General features: G+C 40.3%; 1 protein-coding gene across 4 annotated transcripts in view; it reads right to left on the reverse strand.

The window, feature by feature from the left end:
* Positions 1-25,272, reverse strand: part of MTUS2 (microtubule associated tumor suppressor candidate 2) — a 261,298-nt gene that overhangs the window by 131,750 nt on the left and 104,276 nt on the right. For all 4 annotated transcript variants that reach the window (XM_017731364.1, XM_017731366.1, XM_008631454.2 and 1 more), the window contains one exon: positions 18,408-18,614. In XM_017731364.1, coding sequence (XP_017586853.1) covers positions 18,408-18,614 — 207 coding nt within the window. The remainder of the gene's footprint in view (positions 1-18,407; positions 18,615-25,272) is intronic.

Consider the following 25,272-nt stretch of genomic DNA (forward strand, 5'->3'; position numbering starts at 1 on the left):
GAGGAGGAGGAGGATGTGAGGTGTCTTCAGAAGAGGAAGTACCTGAGGGCAACATTCAGGGCAGGTGTACCTTATTACAGGTGTACCCAACAGCAGCTCACAACAGGCAAGCACAGATCATGGTGGGCTTTACCTGCGGTGACACTACCCAGTCTAGCACGGTCAGCTGCATTGGGGACCTGGAAAAAAACCATTTTGCTTCTCTGGAAGTAATTTGTGTTCACCATGCAAAGTCTTCACTATATGATTAGCAGCTGTCACCTGCTTTGCAGCTCCTAGAAAGGCCCACCTTCCATCTGCTGATGTGGATGGGTTGATAAGGTGAGCCCAAAATGCCTAGCACCTTGAAAATCCAGTGCTCCTTCAGCTGTCTATGCAAACAGTATCACACTACTGCCAAGGCTGCTCCTTTCATCTCTCCCAGCAGCAGCTTGGGATATTTGTTTGGCATGAAAACATCAGTGCTAAGAGGACTCAGGGACGGAGTGAGTGACATGTTGGGTCTCAAAGTGTGTGTGGAGCAGGTAAATGGGGTAGTGGTGTAGGAAAGAGAAGAGCTTTTTAAGCAGACAGCAATGGGTTTGAGGATGGACAGAAACCAGCAGGGCTGCTGCTGTGCAGGGCACATGTCAGAAATGCCCTGATAGGATGTTTGAAATTAAATTGCTTAGATGGCAACTAATCAATCCTATTGTAAGCAAAACCAAACAGTAATTTCAACTTCTTTTCTTATTGTGTTCTTTCATTTTAACTACCAAATGTACCATTTGGAACATAGAGAAAAAACATTTAACTTGACAGTATCTCTCTAAGCACAGCTAGTTATGAGGCTAGACATTAAAATATTGACAACTGCTAATAAATATATACATATTATTATGAGTAACAAATAGTTTTTAGCAGCTTCATACAGTGGGGTTTATGATGACTAAGATTGGTGCATTCATACCGATAAACACACCTCTATTGCTTCAGGAGAGATATATGTTAGACATTATATTATTTCATACATAATAATTTTTTTCTCCTTCTCTGGAACAGAAATAATTCATAGGCAAGGGGCATAAAAAGGGGCTGTAGCTAGTGATACTAATAGAGCATTCAGAGGCTGCAACTACCCTGAAATGCAGTTTAAGTCACGTTAAGACCACCACTGTACTTCAAAGGAAGAAAAAGCATTTACTTCTCTTCTGTACTATAGAGAAGATTTACATTGTAAAAAAACTGTTGTTTGAGTTCAAAACTTTCAGGCAATGTCCAGTCAGTTTCCTTGCCATAGTATCTGATACCACTGCAAGTTTCAGCACACGCATTTCCCAGTAACTACACTACATTTGAAAGATCTATTAAGGGCAGAGCTCACCACCACCGTGTGCATCGCAGGGCTGTGCACCCGTCACAGAGCTTCTGGCTGGAGAACACCATTTGCTCAGCTTGCGAGCAATGCTCATTAGCACTTGCAAAGTCCTGAGTATGTTCACAGGGTTCAAAAATTATTTGGATTAATAAACCCCAAATCACCTCCCACACACAGCAGTGCAAAGCACAACTGGGTCACTAGATCTCCAGTGTGTGGATTCTTAGTAATTAGAAGTGCACGTTTAAGAGATTAAGTAGCACTATCCAAGGATTCAGAAGGATTTTAAATGCTGAGACATTTATCAGGTCAAATATATATATAACTCTTGATTGTTTTCAGTGATGGATTAAATGCATGCAAAATCTTTATCTAATGTAGTTTCAGCTACAGTTCAAAATGAGGTAGTCTAACAAATGTATTTAGGACAATGAAAAAAAAAATCAATCCACGTGTGAAAACAGGACCAAAGGCTTTATTCAGAATCCTTTGAAGAAAAGTCTCCTGTGTTTTTTAATCAGCAGTGTGCTGGTGCAAGTGCTGCGTGTTCATAAAGCATTAGTACACCCTTTCTTGCACTGGGGTCCCTCTGGCATTGGGCGGGTTAAGAAATTGCTGGTATCAAATTAATTCATTGATTTCCACTGGTAGCAAAGTTACTGCATCTTAAATTACACATAAACTATTCCAATAGAGCAGAGAAGAAAATTAATAAATGTATCTTATTAAAAAAAAGAAAAACACCAAATCACAAAAAAATCCCCAAACAAACAATAAAAAGTAAACATGCATGAGAAATTCCAAAAGTAAGATGTATAGATAAGCTGAATAACAATTAGAATATTTTAATATTTTTAAACCAGATAGATAAGTATGTGTTTACTCAATGTGGCTGAGATGTGCTGTGCTTCAGCAAACATCATATAGCTAAGGAGAAGGCTGAACATCTTAATGTACTCACTACTACACGATAATTAAGAAGAAATAACTTGCTGCAATTGCAGCTCATGCCGGGCAACCTCCCCTACAACCTCATTTTAGAGATACTTGTAGTTTTACTTTATGGAGCTGGTGCAGTGAGCTCTGGTTGGAGCAAACAGAATATACCAGCTCTTCTTTTTTAAAACGCTCTGGTTTTCTTCTCTAATCCATCAATAAAAGGCACAAATTTGCTCTGAATAGAACTTAAACTTGGATGCCCATCTCCATTTACAGAAGGTTTTGAAGCTGATAGGGAAGAGGATAAAGCCCATTTTGAATTGTCATACCTTCAACCTGCAAGAGACCAGAGCTGTAGGAGTTCAGCTGGGTGAACGCCATACCAAGAGCAGTCTGCACATAAAGGAGAAGAGGCACTGCTACATCTCATACTTTGCAAGAAAAAGGACCACTTTCTGGGGGCAGTCCAGATCTTTTAGTGATTCCACATGGTACATTTCTCCAAGGAAAGGATTGCAAAGTAGTGTGTTTGCCAGTCTTTGCAAGGACTGGCCAGGGAGTTTGGGTCTTGGGTCATCTTCCTAGCTCTGCCTGTTCTCTGACCGGTATCCTTAGGCAAGTTCATTTCAACTCTGAAAGATTCAATTTCCTTGGCCTTGATGGGTGATTGACTTCCATTATGAAAAGTTTTATGAAGTGGGATTTATATTAGCTTTCTATAACTAGTCTAGGTCAGGGAAGTGCACTCAGACAAAGTAGAAGAAGTCCAAAGGTAAGGAACAGAAAATTACCAGAGGTCTTTGAAAGTATGGCATAGGAAAAAGTTGAAGCCCTTGGATTGATTCATTTCTATGGAAGGGAAATGAGATGAGACATGACATATGTATTAGGCAGAAACAATTCTCCACATGTGTATTGGGCAGAAGCAATTCTCTGCATCCTCTGCAGATAGAACAAGACAAGCAGGTATAAACTCTTGCAAGAGAAATATAGGTTAGACGTCATAAATTATTTTCAAAAAATATAAAAGAAACAAGCTTCCTAGTCAAGGTCCATCCTTTACGCTTGTGATAAACAACAGTGGAGAAAATCTGCCCCAAATCATGCTTAGTATTACTAATCATCTGTCAAGAGCAAGGATTTCTCATTATGCTGCCCTGTTTTCAGTGACCCTACATCTCTGATCTCCCTGAGAATGTTTGTGAAATTCCTTACATATATTCATTACCATTTCTTAATGGAAAAAGTATCTATTATCAAATATGGTCTTTTCTGGCTGCATTCTGGCTATATTTTTAGTTGTGCACTAGACTGTAATACACATTAGGACCACATTTCTAGACTCATGTCTTGTGGTCTATATGAAAGTACCTTTAATGTCTAACTTCCCTCTTTGCGTTTTTTGATTAGCTTGTTCTAATTTCCCTGCAGCTCACACGACACAGTTATCTCTTTTCCCTGCACAGTTTTAACAGAGAGGCAGCTCGGCTGCTGGTTCTGTAAAAAAGTCACCCATGGGACTAACTGAGCTCCAAGAAACTGTTTCATAAATTTGAATACTTTGATATGATAAATGCCAAAGCCAGCTTTACAGAGATGAAGGACTATATCTACTTCACTGCTGAAACACACCCATGGAAGTTCTCCCTCAACTCAGGAAGTCTGGAGGGGACATCATTGCATCATATAAAAGCATAAATGTTCCCAAAACTTTCCCCAAGGAAGCAGAGCTTTGTTCCACTGGAGCTGAGAACAAGGAGCTAAGTGTGACATTTGTGTCAGAATACTTCAAACACAGTCTTGAAGCATTATCATGCTCCCCCTGACATGGCTTTGGTGAACTTCTCTTCCAGTGCATTGTTCCCACAGCTGGTGGTCATTTTCCCTGTTGTGGTCCCAGAAAGCCCATCTCTGGGTCTAAGACCAATTATCCTGGGACACAGCAGAGAGAGCTGGAGGCACCTGGGCTTCAAATATCCCACATAAACCCTCCAATACGCTCCAAGATGGCTCATGTGAGAGCTCAGCCTTTTCACAAGCCAGTAATAACAACACTTGCCTGCCTCCCAACAGTTTTCTAAAAGAAAACAAATTGTCATTTACCAACAGCTTTCAACAGAAATTTCTTTACAAGTATCAAGGTATTAAACTGCACTTAAGAGTCAAAAAATTGACTGAAAAAGAGGTTTGTCCACCAAAAAGAAAGGTTTCTGTGTCTATCCATATCAGGCAGCACAGAAATGTTAAAATCTGTCCCCACACTGCGTCCCTTCAGCCAGCAGGAAAGTGCAGGCAATTTGTACAGAATCGGTGGAGCTGGCACTAACACTACCACGTGGAGAGGCTCTCCATATTTCTGCTAACTGGAGCTCTTTATGCAGCTGTAAATAGATTAACCTTCAAGTGTCTAATAATCTGTTGTGGGGGCTTTTTTAAACAAAACTGAGATATTTGAAAATGTAGGTTGTTTATTATCTGCTGTTGATGGAGTTCCCACTTGCAGTCACAGTGGAAACACCTTGTTCCCAAGTTCCCTGGATGATATGAATTCCCAGCTGGTGCTGCAGCAGACTGCTGGAGACCTCTCCTTCCAAGGTATATGGCACTGACGAGACCTTATGAAGCCAATGAAAACAATTATTCAAGTTAGTATGAGTGCAAGTGATCCCTAAGCCATTAATTACTCCCTCTACTTGTACTGTTTAATTCCCATGCATCACTCTGAGTTCTTGGAGAGTTTGTCTTGAAGTCCTGTGCTGAAAACCCCCATGACTCATGGACAGTTTAGAACTCCTGATGCAGGGTGGGTGCCAGGGCCACCCCCAGCTAAGCCAACCCTTTCCATCTCTCAGCCCTTGCAGATTGCTCTGAAAATTTTTTTACCATGTATCCATTTCCTTTGAATCACTATCAGAAAAATTACTTCATCTCCAGGACTATACTGCAAAAGAAGAAGGGAGGTATAAAACCTAAAGCCCCCCAGCCCTTACCAGATGAACAGTAATTTTTATGATGTGATTTGTTCCCATATCTTTGCGAAAATGTTGCCAGAGCTGAATAGTTAAAAATCTGGTAAGCAGGATAGAATGCAACGAAAGTCCAAGGTCAACTGGCTAATTTATCTCCAGATCTGCAAACTAATGCTGAAGAGAAGCTAAATTTAAATAAGTTTATTCTAAGTGTAACCAAAATTCCATAAATAAATACCACTTGATATGCAGGAATATGCACTACATATTGGGGGGACATAAAACATACTAAGTGCTGTACTGACCTAGTTTATTTTACTGCAAGAGGCTCCTACATCTCGTGTCCCACTCTCAAGGCAAAACTGTATTAATATTATTGGGTCCAATGCCAAGCCAAAGACAGGGATCAAGAAGGTTGAGAGTTTTGATTCTTGTCTGTGCTCTTGGTACAGCGGGACCCCCAGATTCCGAGTGCTGCAGCTGCATGAGGTGAAATGTCTGAGGGTACCAGCAGCCGGCTCCTGGCCCCCACAATCACAGGAAGAGGCAGCAGCATCTTGTTAGCCACAGGTAGAATTTGTGCATGCTCACAGGGCTAATGTGACTGAGCGCATTATCCACCACAATTGGTTCATCCAGCCCTAGCTGCCAATGTGAGATGCCAGCACACCCAGCCTGACTCCAAGTGACAGGGCATTATGTCAAGCAGTGGGAGGAAGTTACAAAAAATTCAGAAATCCAAGTCTGGGGAAAACCCTGACTTCTTTACAACCCACCCAGTGAAAAACATCTAAAAACTCAAACAGAGCTTCCTTTCCCAAAAAAACTTCCCTCTAAAAAACCTATACAGTGAGGTAAACTTTCAAACAAGCATGCAGTATTTTCCTGGAAGCATTATCAAAACTAATTACATATACATTTCATTAGTTCATTAAAAACTGCAAAAAAAGCAGGGTGAAGCTTTGTGTCTGCTGTAGTAGAGGCAAATGTTACCACAATTCTTATTGAACACCAGTCTTCCGAATCATCACTGGGTGCCAAGCGAGTGAGTGGGCAGCACCAGTAAGAGAGGGAGTCCCTTGTCTAAAGCCATGGGAGAACACAGCAAAACAGAGAGTACACAGGCATGTTGGAATCAAACACTAACAGAATGACCACATTTTAAGGACGATTAATAGGCATTATAATGTATATTAGCAGGATAATCACTCCAAATATCTGGCTATATGGGCAGGGGAGAAGTCATAAATGGACCTTGCTGCTTTGCTTCAACCCTGCCAAGATGCTTTCCGGCACCCTGGCTAAGGGCAGAAACCATCTTATGACAGCTGCCGAGATACCACTTAGGGAAACATTTGCCATCAACCCAGTTAAAAAGAAAAACAAAATCAAAAATTACAGTTATGAAACCATGGGCTCCATGAAAAAGCCAGTCTGATTTAAAATACACCAATCTTTGATGGTTTAGATTAGTTTTACTAGTTGGGCTTTTTTTTGCAACATGATAGCTGCCATGCTTCAAAGTGGGGAATACCAAATGAATCATAGCTGCAAATTGTTTACCATGACGGTCCACAGTTTAATCTTCCAGCTGTGACTGATAACAAGCTTCTATCACTCAGTGAGCTGCTTGGAGGCTTTTTCAATTAATCTGAATTTTTTATCTGCAGGTACTTCTGATTCACACAATGGGTAGAGAGATGATAATTCAGGAGTGCACACATTCCCTGAAGCCACCACGACTGCACTCCCGAGCAGGACTGTTGGTAAGCCATGCATAATTCAGTACATTTCTTAGAGCAGCTATCGCTTTGCCAAAGAAGTGGGACTGACTTGTGTGCACAAGAGACAGTTTCTTAGCATCAGCTTTTTTGAGTTTTCTTGCACCTTTTTTTCAGGTTTAAGCTTTTTTAAACGACACCTTTTTAAACTACATCTTAGACATTTTTAGAACATGCTTCCAAACTATTCTTTGGAAGGCATACAGAGACCATGACGCTACCTCTTATTCTTCTTTCCCACACAGCTTGACAGTGTACAGGCCTGTTCTGTATCTAAATTTACAAGCTGTGACAAGTGATAAATATCCTAATTCCAAAACACTATTGTGTACCTCAGAGACAATTAAAATTCCTTAGATACCTAGATGCAGTACATAATACATTTAGTCAACATTACAACATGTCAGAGAAAGAATGTTTTATCCCAGGACACATCCAAGCATCTAAAAATAGGCCTTCAGTTTAAATAGAAGTATCATAATAACATTCATTGGGAAATCCCCTTTCCTCAGATTACAAAAGTAGTATTAATTTGTAGATTGTCTCATGTGCAGTAAGAACTGAGCAGAAGAGTTTATCAAAAGCATCAAATAAACTGTATATTCTTTTTTAAGGAGAAAAATTATGGTTAAAATGGATGCATTTTTAATTCTCTTGTTTAAACACAAAAAATCACACCATATACTTGAGGGCACAGACTGAACTCCAGCCCACACTATTCCATACAGTTTAGCAGCAGGGGAAGACAATACAAGGGTTTCACAGGTTTGGCCATAAGATGTTTTGATTGAGACATACCATTTTACTCAAAACTCATCATTCCTCACTCAGTTTTGTTTAGTTTCTCTGGAGGTTGTGCACACCTTTCCAGGAACGGCTGGCAGGAGCACAGTATAACTGCAGTGTGTGATAGATGGGAACTTAACCACTGACTAGACTTCAGTATTACGCTATCAGGGCACCAGAAATGCACACTATTTCTGAGATGCATGGCACTGGTAGGAGACAACTCACTCCTTCGTTTACTGTATTGCATCTCTGCTTTTAGTGGTGAGGTAGAAGGGTGTCTCCTGACTCTTCTCTGCCAATTAGAAGCTATATTCTTTCTTTGTGATTGTTGAATTAAGGATTATAATGGAATTTGTAGTCTTTGGGAGGCTTGCTTTAAATAAGAAAACAAATAGAAAAGACTGGTGTCATGTTCAGCTGGAGAAAGGTTTGTGACATGCAAAAACTAACTGGTCTGGCCTTGTTTTGTGTCACCAAGGTCCACTGTGCAGCATTAGTGCTGCTACAAGTTGCTGCTGCCATCAGTCCACCAGCTGGCCAGTGTAGGCATCATCTCCAGAGCATTCTGGTTAAAAGTTTTTACCTTTTTACATAGAAACACACGCTGCTCAACGCCTAATGGTCCAATCCAGATAGTGTGCACTAAAATAACAGAGTACCCTTATGACTGCTTGGTGAATCAGCACACAGTGAGTGACATGCCCCATTCTGAGACAAACCCCGCCAATGCCCGATCTGGTGTCGAGGTTTATATGGGAACACTGCCAGCTCAACAGAGCACTTTATTCTCTCATCTTAAGTGTTCATATTTCTGCAGAAGTATTTCTGACTGTGCAGCCTTCTATGGAAGTAGTGATGGCAACTTACACTGTGTCAAGAGAGATGAGCAGATCTTGAAGTTGGGAAGAGCATAAATTGAAGATTTACACCATGTAGCCCAGCTTGATTCCTTGCCATAGGGAACAGAGAGTCAAAGGCTTGTTTGTAAACTACAGAAATGCCAGCAGCTTTCTCCTCCAGCCACATTAATGCCACAGGTAGACCCCTAAAGCTGCCACATGGGAAGCCTTGGGCTCATCTCCAAGGGACTGAACGTCTGCTACTGCTGATGGTGGTATCACTGATGTCTCGTGTGCCAACAGCCCACAGTTTCTGATAACTCCCACCCTGGAGGAAAATACTGTGCAATTGTTCCTGTTATATTCAGCTTAGTGTTCTGGGTTGGAGGGTCTAAGGCTGTCATTTTTCTGCCAGCGGTGGTTTTACTTATTTCGGACCTCAGTCAGCTTTCTTCTAGCATTTAAATTAGCTTTGGAAATCCTAAGTTGAAAGCCTGTGGTCTTACCCCTGTCACAAGATGAAGAACCACAACATTCTGAGCTGTTTACATCCTCGTGTAATCTTGTCCAGGTCTCTAGAGATTGTCAAGCAGCAAGCTGGAAGGAAAGGCTGTTTAAACTGCAATTTTCAAGTTCTTGGATCACAATTAACAGACCCGTGGCAATAATGAAAGCTGCAAAAGATGCTGTTCCTTCTTTTATTTCAGATATTCTCAAGAGCATCTGGAAGACTTACATCAATGACCTCAATTTTAACCTGTTTGGACTAGTCTAGTGTGACGGAAAAAACGTTACAAGTGATATTCCAGCCCAAAATCTACATGGAAAAAGTTTTTCCTCTTAAAATAGTGCTGCACTCTTTTGGCTGTAACACTTCTCACGCTACTAAATTAGAATTCACAAGTCTTCTGCAGGATTCCTAATGGGATCAAAGATTAGAAACATCTTTGAAGTTTGTCTTCCTCTGCTCCACTGTTAATACATACCTGCACTAATCCACCATGGATCTCCTCAACTCATCAGTCACTCTGCCTGCCAAAAGGGACAGTGTACAGGCTTTTTCCAAATTCCCATTTGTTTGTGTTCATTATCCACACTTCATTTTGCAAGAGCATACCATTTTGTCAATTGATTTTTCACGTTCTATAACGAGGACAGTTTTGTTTTCTGAAACCTTTTGCTCTAAATGTGATTTGCCAGTAATATTTACAGTACTTATAACATTGGTCCTGTTTATTGCTGGTTAGGCAACTGGATTGAACCGTGTGTGTGACAAATTCACAACATTTTATTTTTGACTACAGCTATTAATAATATGATTGCAAGGAGATCATCTCAGTCTCACTTTTTAAATTTGGTCCTTGTTGAAAGAGATCAAAGAAACACTGAACCTCAAGCTTATTTTCTTCTTGTTTAGGAAAACAAGCTAACAGCCTTGCTGACACTAAGTTAAGATCACACAAGGGAAAACATAATTTTAAAAAATCCTCTCAAAATTTACGTAACTCAAAACTGTGACACAAGTATTTTTCTTTGTCTCACTGTGACTCAAAGTTGGCTCCTAACTACCATATCAAACTTCTTGTATCTTTAAATTAATACTTATTTTTGAAAAAAAAGTTATATTTGGAAGAAAGCCTATTACTATAGAGTCTGTAATGATTTTTGTCACTGAAAGTAATTGGTTCAGTCAGGCCAACTGTTTGATTTACTTAAAGATTTCAAAGCCAGAATGCCTCACTGTGCTCACTGGCTTCAACCTCACAGACAATACAAAATGCAGAACTGAACCAGAAGCAGTATGTGGTGCTTTTTGAAGATGCATCTTTGTGGAGTTGAATGCATCTAGATTACCACAGGCTTGAATTTCAGAAAGCCCAAAATCTGCAGATGAAGTCAATGGAATACTCCAGTGATAAGCCCCATAGCTAGACATCCAGAATTAACCCTTTTTAAATATTGATTTATAAACTGAAATGAAATGCATGAGAGGGACATGGTGAAGCAGAAAGTTTCTCAAAAGTCCTGCAAGGTCATACTTCATTAGTGGCAGACTATGAAGATTTTAACTGTGATTCCATTAGAAGGCAAGGGGAAAAAAAAGAAAAAAAATAGAAAAAGAAAAGAAAAAAGAAAAAGAGAAACAGATGAGCTCTCATTTCTTCAAAGCTTTATTCCTTAATTTTTCTCTGGGCTAAATTAAAAGATTAATCCATTTCAATGAATACCCACAGGGTTCACTTCTAAACGAGTATTTCCTCCCTCAACAGATAGAATAGGAAGATTAGAGTATGAAAAGGAGACGATTTATAGAGAGTTTTCTGGTCTTCAGAGGGGTTTTAATTTGGATGTGACAGACATGTTCCAGCTGCTGCTTGCCTTCATATTTTCAAAAGGACATTTTAAGTGCCACCGTTCCAAGTGTTGAGTGTCCCCAGAAAGATGAGTGTTGTGCTTGTGCCTGTTACTGGCTCTGGACTGACTGAGGGTTTTCCCCAGACTGTAAAATTCACACTCCACCATCAGCTCTCTTCTTCCTCACACCTCTCTCACATTGCTATCAGTGGGGATACCCTTCAGGATCACTGAAGACTAGACTTTTTAGAAACTGCGATATAAAGATTGAAAAAAAAAAGTAGTTATTTTAGAAATGGCTTCACTGCTTTCTTTGTATCCTTCTAACAACTTAATGAAGTTCATCATAATGCAATAAATAAAGTAGTCATGATCTCCTATTGACCAGGGAAGCACAAAATCAGCCATAGGACATATTTAAAATAAAGAAGGCATTGATGAAACCTCCCAGTATAGAGGCACCAAGCAGGCTGCCACAGTTCACGACACTGATCACTGAACCAACATCTTCCCACAGAGTTAAAGAACAGAGAAACCTTGGGTGTCTGTAATGGGAATAATCTAATCCTGGGGCAGTGCACTGCCTTCTCCAGTGAAACTGGTGTCTGGCAGCCTGGTGTGCAAGTGGTTTGAACTACTTTTTACCCTCTGCAGATTAAACACTAAGAGTTGCCGTGACTAAATTAGGTGCACATAATCAGTCAAATAATCCTGTGTGGAAATGGGCCAGGAAAGAGGATTTGTCACTATCTGTTTCTTCCTTGTCCCGTTACCCAATACATGTGCAAACATTTGTACTCTCCCACCCCATTTTACGGACAGGAAAGCGAGGTGGATATTGAAGCCACTTTTTAAAAACCAGACAGAGATAAGTGCCAAAAACTGGAACTAGAGCTGCCAGGTCTGAGCCAGGACAATTTTAGAACACAGACACAGAATCTCCGAGACCGGACTTCTTACACTAAAACCGCAGATTTTATATGGCACTTTATAACAATAACAAACATGATGATTAAGCACTCGAGTTGAGCTGGCACGAGAGCTTGGCAAAACTCTTTCAACAGTTCTTTGCTCATAAAAAGCAAGCTTTGCTGAATTCAGAGTTTCACGGATTTATTCAGTTTTGACAAAATTAACCTCAGCAAATCTGAAAACCCTTTAAATATTTCAGGTTGGCATCTTCATATAAAAGTAGTTCTGCATTTCCAAACCAGGTTGATCTTCCTGCCTCTACTTATTCATTACAAGGGGTGGTGAAGATCCTCCCAGTGTGGAACTGCTCCCCTCTGCTGTGTGTTCTGATGGGCAGGGGAAGAGGTAACAATGGACATAGCAAAAACATTATCTAAACTTGTAAAATAGTATCACATTTAAAATATTACTGCAAGCACCATATCTAAAACCCCCTGAAATTAATAGACAACTTACACAACTTATACTTCAGTACTGTTGTTTCAATCTCTGCCATCAGAGAGAAACCTCTCTGCCTACACCCCCAAGCCATTCTTTGAATGCTTTTTCCCCCATCATTAGGAACTAGAGTATGAAAAGTAAATGCTGCTAAGTAAAGGCAGCTAAAATGTCTTATAGCCCTTGCTCTTCCTGGCTGGCATACTGCACTTTTCCAGATGCTTCACCCCACTAAGCTGAGAATGTTAATACTGTTCTATTTCAGTCCTATTCACAGTGAAAAGATGGCATAAAGTGATTCTTCTATCAAGGCATTAATATCAGAACAAGGTCAGAAGGGAAAAAACCCCTGAATTTATCATGTAGAAAACTGAACAGAAAATCTGTCATAGAAATATGATTGGAATTAATTTTCATGCAGTAAATTCTTTGTATTTACATAACACTTACGTATTTAAGAACAATTGTTATACCTGTCTACCATGAGACAATTTTGAACGTTCTACCCATTTTGGAGAAAATTAGGCATCTATTCAAGGCTCCTGTGCTCACTTTAATTTCCTCATTTCTCCGCCCACCTGAATCTGACACTTTGACATTTTTGCTTGGTAGAATGGAAATTCAACATTTAGCAAGGCCAGGCAACACAAGGTCAAAAACCAGTGGGAAATATATATATTGAAGAAAGGATCATGGAGGCTTACATCAATAAAGCATGCAGTTTCATTTTTCTGTGATTTTTAACAAAACAATAGCTGTCGTGAGATACTAAAACAAGTTTTGAAATATTCATCACCATTTTCTTGTTCAGTCTCAAAATAAATTGCTTCAGCATTCAGAGCGGTGGGTAGGTACTGAATAGCATTATGTCTTAGTCTAGCACGTTGACGGAGAACTGCCTCTAACACCGTGCTATTGTTCTATTTAAAGACTCTTAAGCAACAGGGATTTCATCACTTCACTTGGAAGATTATTTAAGAGACTAGTAGACCTTATGAATATGAAGTATTTCCCGATATTACACCGACATTCTTCCATTTCCTGAACTCATAGCAATTAGCATACCTTAACTCATTCTAAACAATCCACCCTTCTTCCAGTCCTCCACACATCAAATTCTTCCACAGTGCCTCACAAACTCTTTCCCACATGGTACTTACAGCATGTTGGAGTCTATTCTGATGAAGTACATGAAGCTAATGATGTGAGCAGGACATTCAGCTGATCACTCAAAATGCAGATACAAGCAAGTGAGAGAACTCTAAGCCCCTCAAACCAGTAAAACACAAGGTACAATCCGAGCATCATGTTACCTCACTGCAGAATCACAAGATAATACTGGGAACCACATCCCACAACTGTGGGCCTTTGGTGGATGCTGTGAACCTCTCATGCAAATTTTATTGGGGCAGACACAGGGAAAGCTTCCACACAGGGCATTTAAAATTCCAAGGGAAAATACACAGTTAGGTACTTTGTTATAAGTTGTTTAAATTGGAAGTTTTTCTTTATGTTTACACAATTGTTTCTCTCCCCTCCAAATCATAGTGGTTTCAACCTTAACATGACTGTCTAGTCATTCACTTTTTCTCATATTTTGCAGAATACATTCACACTCCTTAGACTGAAGTATCTCAATTTTCAATTCTAGTCAATTTAGACCGTAAACAAGCAAAAAGTTTCTAGACATACAAAACTCCCTTTTTTCTAAATAAAGAATAATGGTTTAAAATATCAGACATTTTTGAAAACCTCCAAAGTAGTACACCAGAGATAGGGCTAAATTTTTCAGGTAATCTTGAACAAAATATTAGCAGACAAACCTATCTGTGGCACAGAACAGATCTGTGGAGTACTGATAGCAGGGCCTGGAGCTGAGCCTCAGCCTAGGCTTCCCCAGACGTCCCATAGCTGTCAGGCCATGTGGCTTTGCTCAAGCAGAAAACCTTACCTGGGCCTCGCTGCACTGTAGTATAGAGCTGCCCTGATGTGGGAAACCATGAGATGAGAGGTGTGGAAGTGGCAGGGGGAGCTGCAGGCTCCACACTGAATGCAGAGGAACATTAGTAGCAACAAGGAATGGACACACCACAGCTCCTCACCTCCATTGGTACAACGACCTCTCACTGCCTCCACTTCTCTGAGTTGTTTGATTCAACCACAACTACCCCTGTCATCCATATCAAATGAAGAGATCACCACCTTGAACCGTTTAACCATTTCATCTTGAGCAGGGCAGCACAGGCAGTAGTGATCCATGGTGAGCTCCCCTGATCCACCCTAGAACCCAGCTTTGAAATGGAGTGGGTTTTGGCTTCTGACATTGCACCCCACCTTCTTCAGCAAGGTGAGAAGCTGCCTTATGTGCCACCATCATCATGAATGAGCTTTGCAGACCTTGGCTTCCCTGTGAGCAAACCACAAATTACACCTAGGCACCAAGAAGTGGATTTTTAATGGCCAAAACAGACTAGTGACCCTGACTTGCAGGTCGGTTCCCTACCACAAAAGCTGGTGAGATGTTGAGAAGTTTGGTTACCAGAGCTGCCCCTTCAGTCTCAACACAAAATTGGGCAGGACTTCATAGGAGCAGAGCCCCATTATGACTGATCCTGAGTAGCAGCTTGTGGCAAGACTGTCACAGTTGGCGTGTTATTGGCAAACAGCAGCCTGGCTTATACCCATCCTGGGATGGAACTCCAGGGAAGACATGAGGACAAGCAGACAAGTGCTGAGCAGTCTGTCCTGTCTCACCATGAGAAAAGAGTATAGTCCCACTGCTTCAAATCCATTTAATTGAATCAATCTGAATATGCGCAGTATCTCCAGGAAGTCAACCAAGAAGCACAGCACAGGCTCTGTGCACATCCAGGCTTACTGCTTTCAGAGGGGTCACAGGAAGGGGGGAAGTCTGGTGAAGAACAAAGCTGCCACATCACAGCTCCATTAACAAATTTCCCCTCAACACAAACATCACGTCTCCTTACTCTAAACAAGTGGGGTTTTACTCCCTAGGCAGAGACACTCATTGGGACTTCTGAAAAGAAATCTGTTTAGGAAGGACTAGCACCACAAGACATCTGGCAGAGGAGAGAAAAGCAAGAACAGGATCTCACCAGGGCCCCTTAAAAAATCACTGTTTATCCTAAAACGCTCCGTCCCTAAAATAAACCAGTGTTTTCCTCTCACCTAGCCATAGTCATTGGCTTTCTAGTAACCTACAATATGTCATGATTTTGAAATGAGCCCCTCAATTTACAACAGTAGCAGCTCCTCTATTTATAACAAATGCACTTGTAAAATGTTATCAACTACTTCTGTCTCCCTTACACACAGAGAAGCTGCTTAAATAGAAAATTGTGTTATGTATGTTTGAAGACTAATAAAGGTAGATAATTTTGCATTTTCTACCCTACCGAGCTAGGAAATTAACAGTAAAACTTTTTCCTGCCCTCTAGGAAACCTGATTTAGTCAAAGATATGATCACAGGTAGTAGCTACAGAATCAGCTATTTATTTAATTTAAATAAACCATTCTTCCAGCAGGTAGTGAAGGGAAGAAATAATATGTCATGCTAAGATTCCTGAGCCAGTACTTCTTCCCTACATCCTTTCTGTGCATGTTGAAGTGCACTGCTGCTCTGTGTTAAATAAGCTGCAGTAGAATGGAAAGCAACTAATTTGTGCTCCCTGGGTGCTGGGCAACTAATTTAACTCTTGCTGGCACATAGACAATAAATAGGAAAAGATGGTACAGTTTCATACAGATAACATTTCCATGAAAGTTAATAAAAAACAAGTAAGGAAACATTTTTTCTTCCTACCTATCTGCCCCATGAACAGCTGTGTTGCCTTAAATCCAAAGGAAGCTAGGTGTCACCTCGTGTGATGACTTACCGAGGCCTGGCACCCTAAACACCAGATGTGCCCTCACCTGCTTGGCAACACACCTTCTCCTTCCGTCACCCTTATCCAAGAGGAAGCACTATCCTTTTGGAACTAAAGAAAAGTAAAAAACTTCTGGGCTGGACAGCTTTGCGTGTCACAGGAGCCACATGAGAGAGGTGACCCTTGGGAGGGGCTCATTCTTTTGCTCTCACATGGAGGTGGAGAGAAACTAGACAACATCTTAGATGAGTTACCTAACTTTGCAGCAAGAGCAAAGTTATAGGGTGCTGTTTTTCATCAGGTGATGGGCTGAGCTCATCTCTACATGAATTCGTACAAGCAGAACACTTCCCCTGGGTAATTTTCATACCGATCAAAACTGATCTTGTAGTGTGCACAAGCTGGTCACAACATCCTGATCCCAACATTAAAGAGCAGTACCATCTTCAGCTGAGTCAGATGAAACCAAATGCTTCCACGTCCTGCCAGTGACTGGAATATGGTTTCAGTTTTTATGGGCCTAATGTACAAAGATAATATAAAAGCACACCAGAATATATAAATGAAATCAACTTCTTTTAAGAAGACTGAAGAATCAGATGTAACTTTCTGTGCCTGAGATTACTAAAGTTTCTTCCACAGTTTTTTTAATAGAAATTAATTGACTCAAATTCGACAGCTTGGAGCATATTGCTTTTCAATTTGTATGAACCTGCATACACCCAGTGTGTTCAAGGATAGTGTTGTACCTACAGATGTCATTTCATTCAGATTCCCACCTGAAATTGCTAAACAACAAATTTATTTGCAGAAATGTAGTTTAGATCTAATCAGATATCAGGTAATTCTGTCCCTAACACAGGTTTTATGTAACTAAAGACTAAAAGATTACAACACCAGATAAAAGTTTTCCAAAGGCATAAATGTAGGGTAAAAGCACAAAGCAAAAGAGGTTGACTAACCATAAAGTAAAGCTTATTAGGAAATAACCAAAAATGAGTGATCAGTCCCACAGTAAAACACGCTACAAACATGTTTGGGGGCATTGGAAAAGTTAAAAGCCCCTGCTGACATTAGTCTTTTGCATTTCAATCACCCCATGTAAAGGGGAAAGAGAAAATCTTTAGGGTTTTGAACGATATTAACTGTTTTTATTTTAATTAATTTCAAATTAATATTAACAGTGAAAGATTTAGGAGCCTGCAGATCTTGTCTCCTCTGCTGCCTCATATCACCTGGTGGCCCTGTCTGCACCCCTCCTGGGCTGATACCACTTGCTTTGATATTGACACAGTTCAGGCTCAATCCAGTCTTCAGAGAAAAATGGGCATGAAAATCCCTCAAACCCCCTTTCTGCTCTGAGCCCAGGGCACGCACACATTTCCTAAGGACTGCACAATCCAGTGGGCACTATATTGTACTTAATAAAATTAACAGCCTTTACAGAAAATAGGATTTGGAATGACATTTCTGCCATGGGATCATTCAAAGTCTGGTAGATGTACTATCATATCAGCCCTGATCCCTTTCACGTCACTGGCATTATTTGCTCAATTTTCTAAACTAAGTTTATTATACTGAATATTAAGAAGCAGAAGAAAAGTAGATGAGAAAAACTGTATCTCTTATTTTTGATAATATTTTTCCCATTCTGCATTGGCTGCCATTTACTTACCAAACACTGTTCACTCTTTTTATTTACTATTTCAGCTTGTAAGAAGAGATGTTCCAGGTAAAAACAAAATACAAGAAAGAATGCCTCAGGTTCACTCTTAATGGGATTTTCTCTGTAGCAGGGGAAAAAACCCCTTCACATTCAGCCCCTATTCATCTGTTGTAATTAATATTTTAAATAGTTGATAGACTTTAATAATTGTTTATTAATATTTAATAAATATTATTTTTTAAAAAAATTCACTGGAAAATCAAGATACCAAACCAAAGTCAGTGGCACAAAACAGATTAGTGAGTACTGAACAGGTTTCATTAGTCCTAAATTAGATAGAAACTCCAGTTTGGACAATCCTGGAACACACCTGTTTAATATCCCTCCAGAAAGAAGGGCACTTTTGGGACTTACGGTTAGTTGTCCTACTCTGGTCACTCTGAGCACTGTCGTTTGACTGGTTGCTGGAGACAGAGGACACACTTGAGCTCCTGACAAAACCAAATGCGGCCAGCTTAGCTGCTGGCAACCGTGAATAGCCTGGGGGACGAAGTCCAGACGGGCAGGGCTTTGGGAGATTTGATTTTGCAGCACTTGGACATGATCCTTTCTTAAGATCAACTGAAAGAAGGAAAAAGAAATAAATTTTTGTTAAACAAACTAAACTGGAAGACACTGACCATTACCTCTATCTCCCAGCTATATAAAGGCAGTATTAAGCAATACTTGAAGTGTTAAGAAATACTTGAATACAAGTTTTAATGGCTGATCAAACTGCAGTGATGTTGTATTGTTTGCTGCACTGAAAAGACAAAGTTTAGTGGAAAAACTGCAGGTCACAATCATTTTTAAAAGGTGAAATATGCCAAGTACCTATGAGGCATAACTCAAACTTCCAGCAAAGCAACATTGTTCAACGCTGCTAAGAATTTCTTTTAATGTTATCATCTTCAATGCTGTATCACTTTCTAATTTTACATTTGTTATGTGCCAATTTAAAAAAAAAAATCACGGAGACAAACAGGCCACGCATAACCTCCAATTTTGGAAGCTATTGTAGACCAGCAACAATCTTCTTCAAGGACACAGGACTTCTTTGTATTTCATCAAAGAAAACACTTCTTTGAAGTTTTTCTTTCAAATTCCACTAAAAGAAAATGCCCTTTTCTTGCACCAAGCCTGGGAATAAGGACATGTCCTGTAAAGTCCTAGTTTTTTAACATACCACTGGCCATTTCCACCGGTGGACTTCTCCTTGCTAAGCCATCAGCCCGTGTGAGTGACATCAACCAAGTCTCAGACAACTGCCAGTAGTAGGTGCACCTGAAGTTAGGCCAGCACAGCGGCTCAGCTGTGATGTCTGCCTGCGGTTACTAACCACTCGTCTGTCTTCAGCTTCTGCCCTAACCTGTATTCTGCTGCTCTTGCTCAGGCAAACTTTTCCAGGCAAATACAGAACATAGTTTCACAAATGTTCCTCTTTTTCTTCTCAGGCCAAAGGTCCATGATCATGGCAGTCTTGCTTTCAGGGTCAAGGATTAAAGATTAGAGTTTGCTTTTGGTTGAAAGGTCCAGATACCAATTGACTCCAGACCTCAAGTATACATACATTTGGACAGAGCTTTTCTTCCTAGATTTGAGAATACCAGATTCCTGTTCCCTGTGGAATCCTGAGCAGCAAAAATACATATTTTTTTTAGAAGTATTAACAACAGCCTCCAAAAAAAGCAATTCTAGAGTGTTCAATCAGGACCAGTGGGACAGGAGACAAGAAAGCATTAAAAACTATCAACATATTCTGCCAGAAAAGGCCACAAAGTCACCCTTTTTCCATTTTTATTCAGTGAACAGTATTTGTACACTAGCCCGACACAAACTTCAAAGAAAGAAGTGAACATTTGTAATATAAAGAAAAATACAAATTAACTGCACAGTAAGAATATGGTCATATTATTACGGTATTTAATTCTTTTGTAAACTATGTAGGTCACAGCCTTATTAATTTTAATGAAGCATTTCACTTTGAGAAGACTTTAGAAAAAACAAGGCTAACTCCTTTGAGCAGAAGAACGTTACGGGGATTTTGAAAGATACTTGTGTACCTCATCACAATACTAATGCTAAGCTTTGTTTAACATATCTAAGCCTTTCCTTTTGAAATAGAAATATGTGTAACACCAAGCTAAAAAGAGTTTTATGTTCTCCTATAAAACACATTCCTGTAAAGACATAAAAAAATGCTCCTTGCAAAATGAATAAAACAATTTACGTACTCTAGGCTCTTAAAAATCTTTGTACCTGTTTTTCCCAGGTTGAGCTCTTTATTAAAACTCAAGGAGATGGACATCTGCAGCACCTTTGCCAGCCCAGAGGAATACATGCTGTGCAGAGTAACCCAAATGGAAGTAACAAGTAGTAGAAGCAAGTAGTAAAAGACTGCTAAAATCCCCTTTCACTTTTCTGTCCCCACAGAGGCAATTTTGAACTATGATCCTGAATCTGGCTTCATTTGGATATCGTGAAGAGGGCTCCGAGGTAGCCATGGGTTCCAGGTGCAGGTGAAGGGCAGAGCAGGCACATTAGCACAGAGAAGAGATAAGCAGTGATGCTCACCATCAGTTTATTGCCAGGTTTGTGCAGCATTGCTTTGACAGTGGTCTACTACAGCTCATTTATTGCTATCTGCAAAGCACCAGACTCCTTCCGAAGCCAGGACTTCTTCCCTACCCACTGCAAAATATTCCAGGTGCTGAATCAGTGACTGGACCAAGTCCAGGCACCCTTCAGATCTGAAGCTGAGACAAGTATTCATGGTAAGCAGCGGCAGTGCAAGGAACCTGCCCAGGTCAGCGGCAGCAGGGAGAAGGTATGGAGCTGCCTCTCGTGGGTTTTACAGGTTTCCAAAAAATGCACTTGGATTACGTAAGCTGAGATTTCTTTTTCTTAAGAATCTCTGAAAATTGAGGGGGAGGGAGAGATATTTCCATTTTACAGCAACAAACTATTATCACACACAGACTTCCTGCAACAAAATAGGGGAAATTCCAGTGGGGCAGTGGGATAAAGTTAGAAATGGCTTTATTTAAAAAACATTTCAGATGTGCTTGCCCTAGGGCAGTGTGCTTCACCTGAGACTCCCAGATCCCCAACTCAGCCACAGGGATGCCCACAGCAAGTCCCCAGACTGACTTTTCTCTGCAGTCCATGACCCACCAAGCTGTAACTGAAGAAGAAGAATTTCCTTAAAACCAAAATAGTTTTGGTGACAAACTGCCCAGCCATCTTCACCTTTTCTTCAAAGTCATTCTTCCAGATTTGGGGAGAGGATTCAGTGTTTTTTTCTCACACTTCTGTGTGTGTTTCTAGTTTATTACTTCTATTCAAATTCCCCCTGAACTAACAATATTTTGCATCTTGAACTCATCATCATCCTTAAATTATTTTTCGCCTTTTTTGTAATCCAGTTCTTCTGTACCATGAGCACCTGGGGCAGGACATTATCCTCATTAGGGATGCATTCAAATCCTTAAAGCTAAGTAATTTTGTGCCTTCTTTCTCATTAAAATACATGAGACATACGTCTATTGTATGTACTTTCTGTTCTAAACATCATCAAGTTTTCTCGTGCATGTTTTTTGCTTTATTTCTGTTTCTTAAAAGTATAGAAGTACTCCTTCAAGCAAGGTCTGGGAGTTCAATACAAAAGTTATTTTAATGAGCAGCTTTTATTTCAATAAAAATCTGCCAAAATAAGCATAAAAATCTTTCCAGTTTTCTCACTGCCTGAAGCTAATTATTGAATTAAGTATTGTTGTCTGTATGCACTCAAGTGATTTTCTATGACACTTCAAGCTGCTCCCATCCAGAAACATGAAAACATTTTGAGGTAGGGACTGATTGACACAAACTAGATGTGCCTGGGGAGACTTAATAAAAGTCTGAACTTCACTTCTTATGCATCCCCACTGCACAAGAATTGCATCTTCATGCACGGTTAAGAAGCAACTTTCATGTAACTTCTCTGTGAAATCTGAAATATGTTTTAGCTGAAATGATTAAAAAATTAAAGAAATGACTTATACAGATGTGTTCTTATGAAAAAGAGTAGCAGTTCAAGACTTCAAAACTCCCTAATTCAGGGATCCTTGGCAAGTCTTTGTCATCTGGTAGTAGGGTTTTTGGGTTATCTTTGCTCTCCCTTTTTAAAAAATTTTTTACCAGCATTTCTGTAAAAACTTTGATCATTAAATGTCATTTTCTCTCACTTTCTGATGCTCTGAACATCTCTATTCTCATCTCATATTGGGGAATATGGGGTAAAGAACTTACCTCCAGTGTCACTGCATCAGTCAGAGACAATACAAGACTGCTGAGTTAACCCAGCTCATAGTTAACCCAAACACTGGTATCTTTGCAGATTAAAAACAAATCACACAAGTGAGAAACCTGTTCTGTTGCCTCTGCTTTTGTGGTTTCCCTCTATAGACGTAACAAGTTCTCTCTGAACAAGAACTGAGGAAAGGGGCTTTAAAAGAGAAGCTTTAACGATTCACACCTAAACAGCAGTGAGCAGGCTGTGCCCAGCTGCCCCGAAGGTCTCTCATCCAAATACTGTCAAGCCTGGGACAGTTCAGTTCCAAAGGCCAAACAGTTGTCACTGCTGAACACTGACTAATTTCTGATGGGTCAGTCCACCATCATATGGTAGTAAATGCTCATCTCCTCATGCTTCAGATTTAAAAGCACCAAAAAACTGCTCTGTGCCTTCCCAGCTCCCAGGCAAACCAAGGCTGCTTAGCATATTCTCAACACCCCAAGAACTCGTCATCTCACAATTCATTCAAGCTGCAAATGTCCACGTTCACTTGGCAGCTAATGTGAAAAGCAGCAGCATCCCTCAAAAACTTGCAGCACAGGAATCATCTGTGCGTGAGTCTCACTCATTGCATTTTCCACTGACAGCCCAGAGCAGCCAGAACAATTCTCTGCACTGAAGCTGCATCTCATCTGCCCAGCTGCTGCTCACTGGCTGCTCAGAAGGGCTGTGGATGTCCAGCCAGAGACAACACTTGGCTCTCACAGGAAGGAGGCAGGGTAGGAAGTATTTGCCTGCTCCTACACCCAGATTGTTCCACATACTGTTCATATGAATGACAGCCTGGAACAACTGTCATATAGACAACACTTCGTTTATGATGGGGTTTAGTTCCTTGAAGACGCAGTAACTGGAGCAGAGAGGTGGCAGATGGCTATGTCCCAAGTATGACGACAATGTCCTTAAGAAAAACTCATGAGGAAGTGCGTGCGTCCCTTTGAAAGCTAATTTTATTTTTTTTTATGAAATACAGTCAGATTGCTCTCTCAAAGAAAACAGAGTGCCAACTGGAAACTCAGCAGATTAGGAGAACGGAGAATATTTTCCTCTCTGAACTATTCCCTTGTACCCTCTTCCCTTAAACAGTTAAGAAACTTGCCAGTTCAAATCCAAGTACCTCAGACTGCAAGTACAGACAGAGCTGGGGTAGCAGTAAGGCAACATTTCAGCAAGTGACCTCAAAACCTCTTTTCTATCATCAAATCTCATTTACATGTTCAATTAATATGTCATTATTAGGTTGTTTATTCTCAGGAATAATAAAGCTTTCCTGCTGGGAGAAAGCTGTAGACATATTGTGGCATTCAAGATGAAATACATTATACATATGCAGAGACACAAATAAATGTATATATCTGTGTCTGTCTGTGTAATGAGAAATATTGCTGTCCTGGTTTATGGGTAAATTCTATCTTTAATGAAAGCTGACTTGCTTAGAAATGAGAGGAGCAGCTAGACCCTCGGGACTGACAAGTTTAATACAGAGAGGTGATAAGGAAGTAACATTTCATTAACTCACTCTTTGAGAAAAAAATACCCTAAACACTACTGAAAAATGTAGAATTAAGTTAAATTAATGAGTGCAATTAAAGTGAAGTTTTAATGATGAGATCTCTGTTATACTTTTCAAAATCAGACATTAATTCCATCAAAATAATCAGCTACCAAACGCAAATCCTAACACATTTGCTTCAAGAAGTCTTTATAACCAAGGAAAACATATTAATATTTTACATGTTATAGACACAGTATCTGTCAATGCTTGTTTTGAATTACAAGTTTCCCATAGAAAGAGCAGAGTCTATTTACATAAAATAAACAAACGTTAAGCTTTCAGAGACTCTATGGCACCTATATCATCATTCAAAGACTTCCTATTTTACCTACTTTGCAGAACCCTTTTTCTTACAGTCAGGCTGCTTGTTTGACCCATCTGAGGCAAAGCACCACCGAAGGAGCAGCACTGCTTAATAAGGAATTTGCAGCCCAGGCCACCACATGTCCTATATCCTACTGATGAAGAAGGATCACTGGTCCAACCACGCTTTAAGCATCACACCTAGAGATCACACTTGAGGGAACACCCATCATTATTTTACTTTCTACCTAGCATGACTTAAAACTAACAAAGCCCCTAATGTTCTTGTACTACTTGCAGTCCATCACAGCAGTTCAGGGATTTAATTATCAATTACTTCAGAGTCAGTTTTATGAGGATTAGTATTATACATGGGCCAAACCACTCAGCTTATCAGTGCTGCTTAACCAGACTGCTGTATTATGAATGGTATGGCAAAGGGGAATAAAATCCTCATTATGAGGCACTGCTGCTGTCCTCGATACCACAGTGATTTCAGTCTAAAAGCCTCCGCGGTACCTCACACTTTGTCATGGGGTAGCAACTGGCTGGATCCTTCTGTTTCCATTACCTCAGGGCAGGACTGATATCACTAGGATTGGAAACTGGATTAAAAGCTCAGGATCAAGCTGCAAGAGATGCCGATTAGCAACCTTGAAGGCAGGCCTGGTATCTTTGAGAGAAATATACCCCTGACTCCCTAGCTTCTTTTGCTGCCGATACCCAAGCTCTCACACCCCACAACACCCGTGAGCAAGTCTTACTGGCTCTGCATTCAGGATGCTGACCATATGTTCCTGCATGTCATTTGCTCATGTTTGCAAATATGACTTTATCAAAGCTGTGCTTAATCCTGTTTTTCAAACAGTGCAGCAAAAGCAATGATGCAGATCAAATATACTGCAAATAATAGTACAGCTAACAGCCAAATTAAGGGAAAGTGGTTGAAAATGGTGTTGAGTACTTTAACACAGATGGCTTAAAGGTGCCTGACCCTATTATGAGCCCCTCTAATTAACACCCCAACAGCTCTGGCATGCCAGGGG

This window comes from Corvus brachyrhynchos, unplaced genomic scaffold, assembly GCF_000691975.1.
Source record: "Corvus brachyrhynchos isolate BGI_N302 unplaced genomic scaffold, ASM69197v1 scaffold103, whole genome shotgun sequence".
Lineage (NCBI taxonomy): Eukaryota > Metazoa > Chordata > Aves > Passeriformes > Corvidae > Corvus > Corvus brachyrhynchos.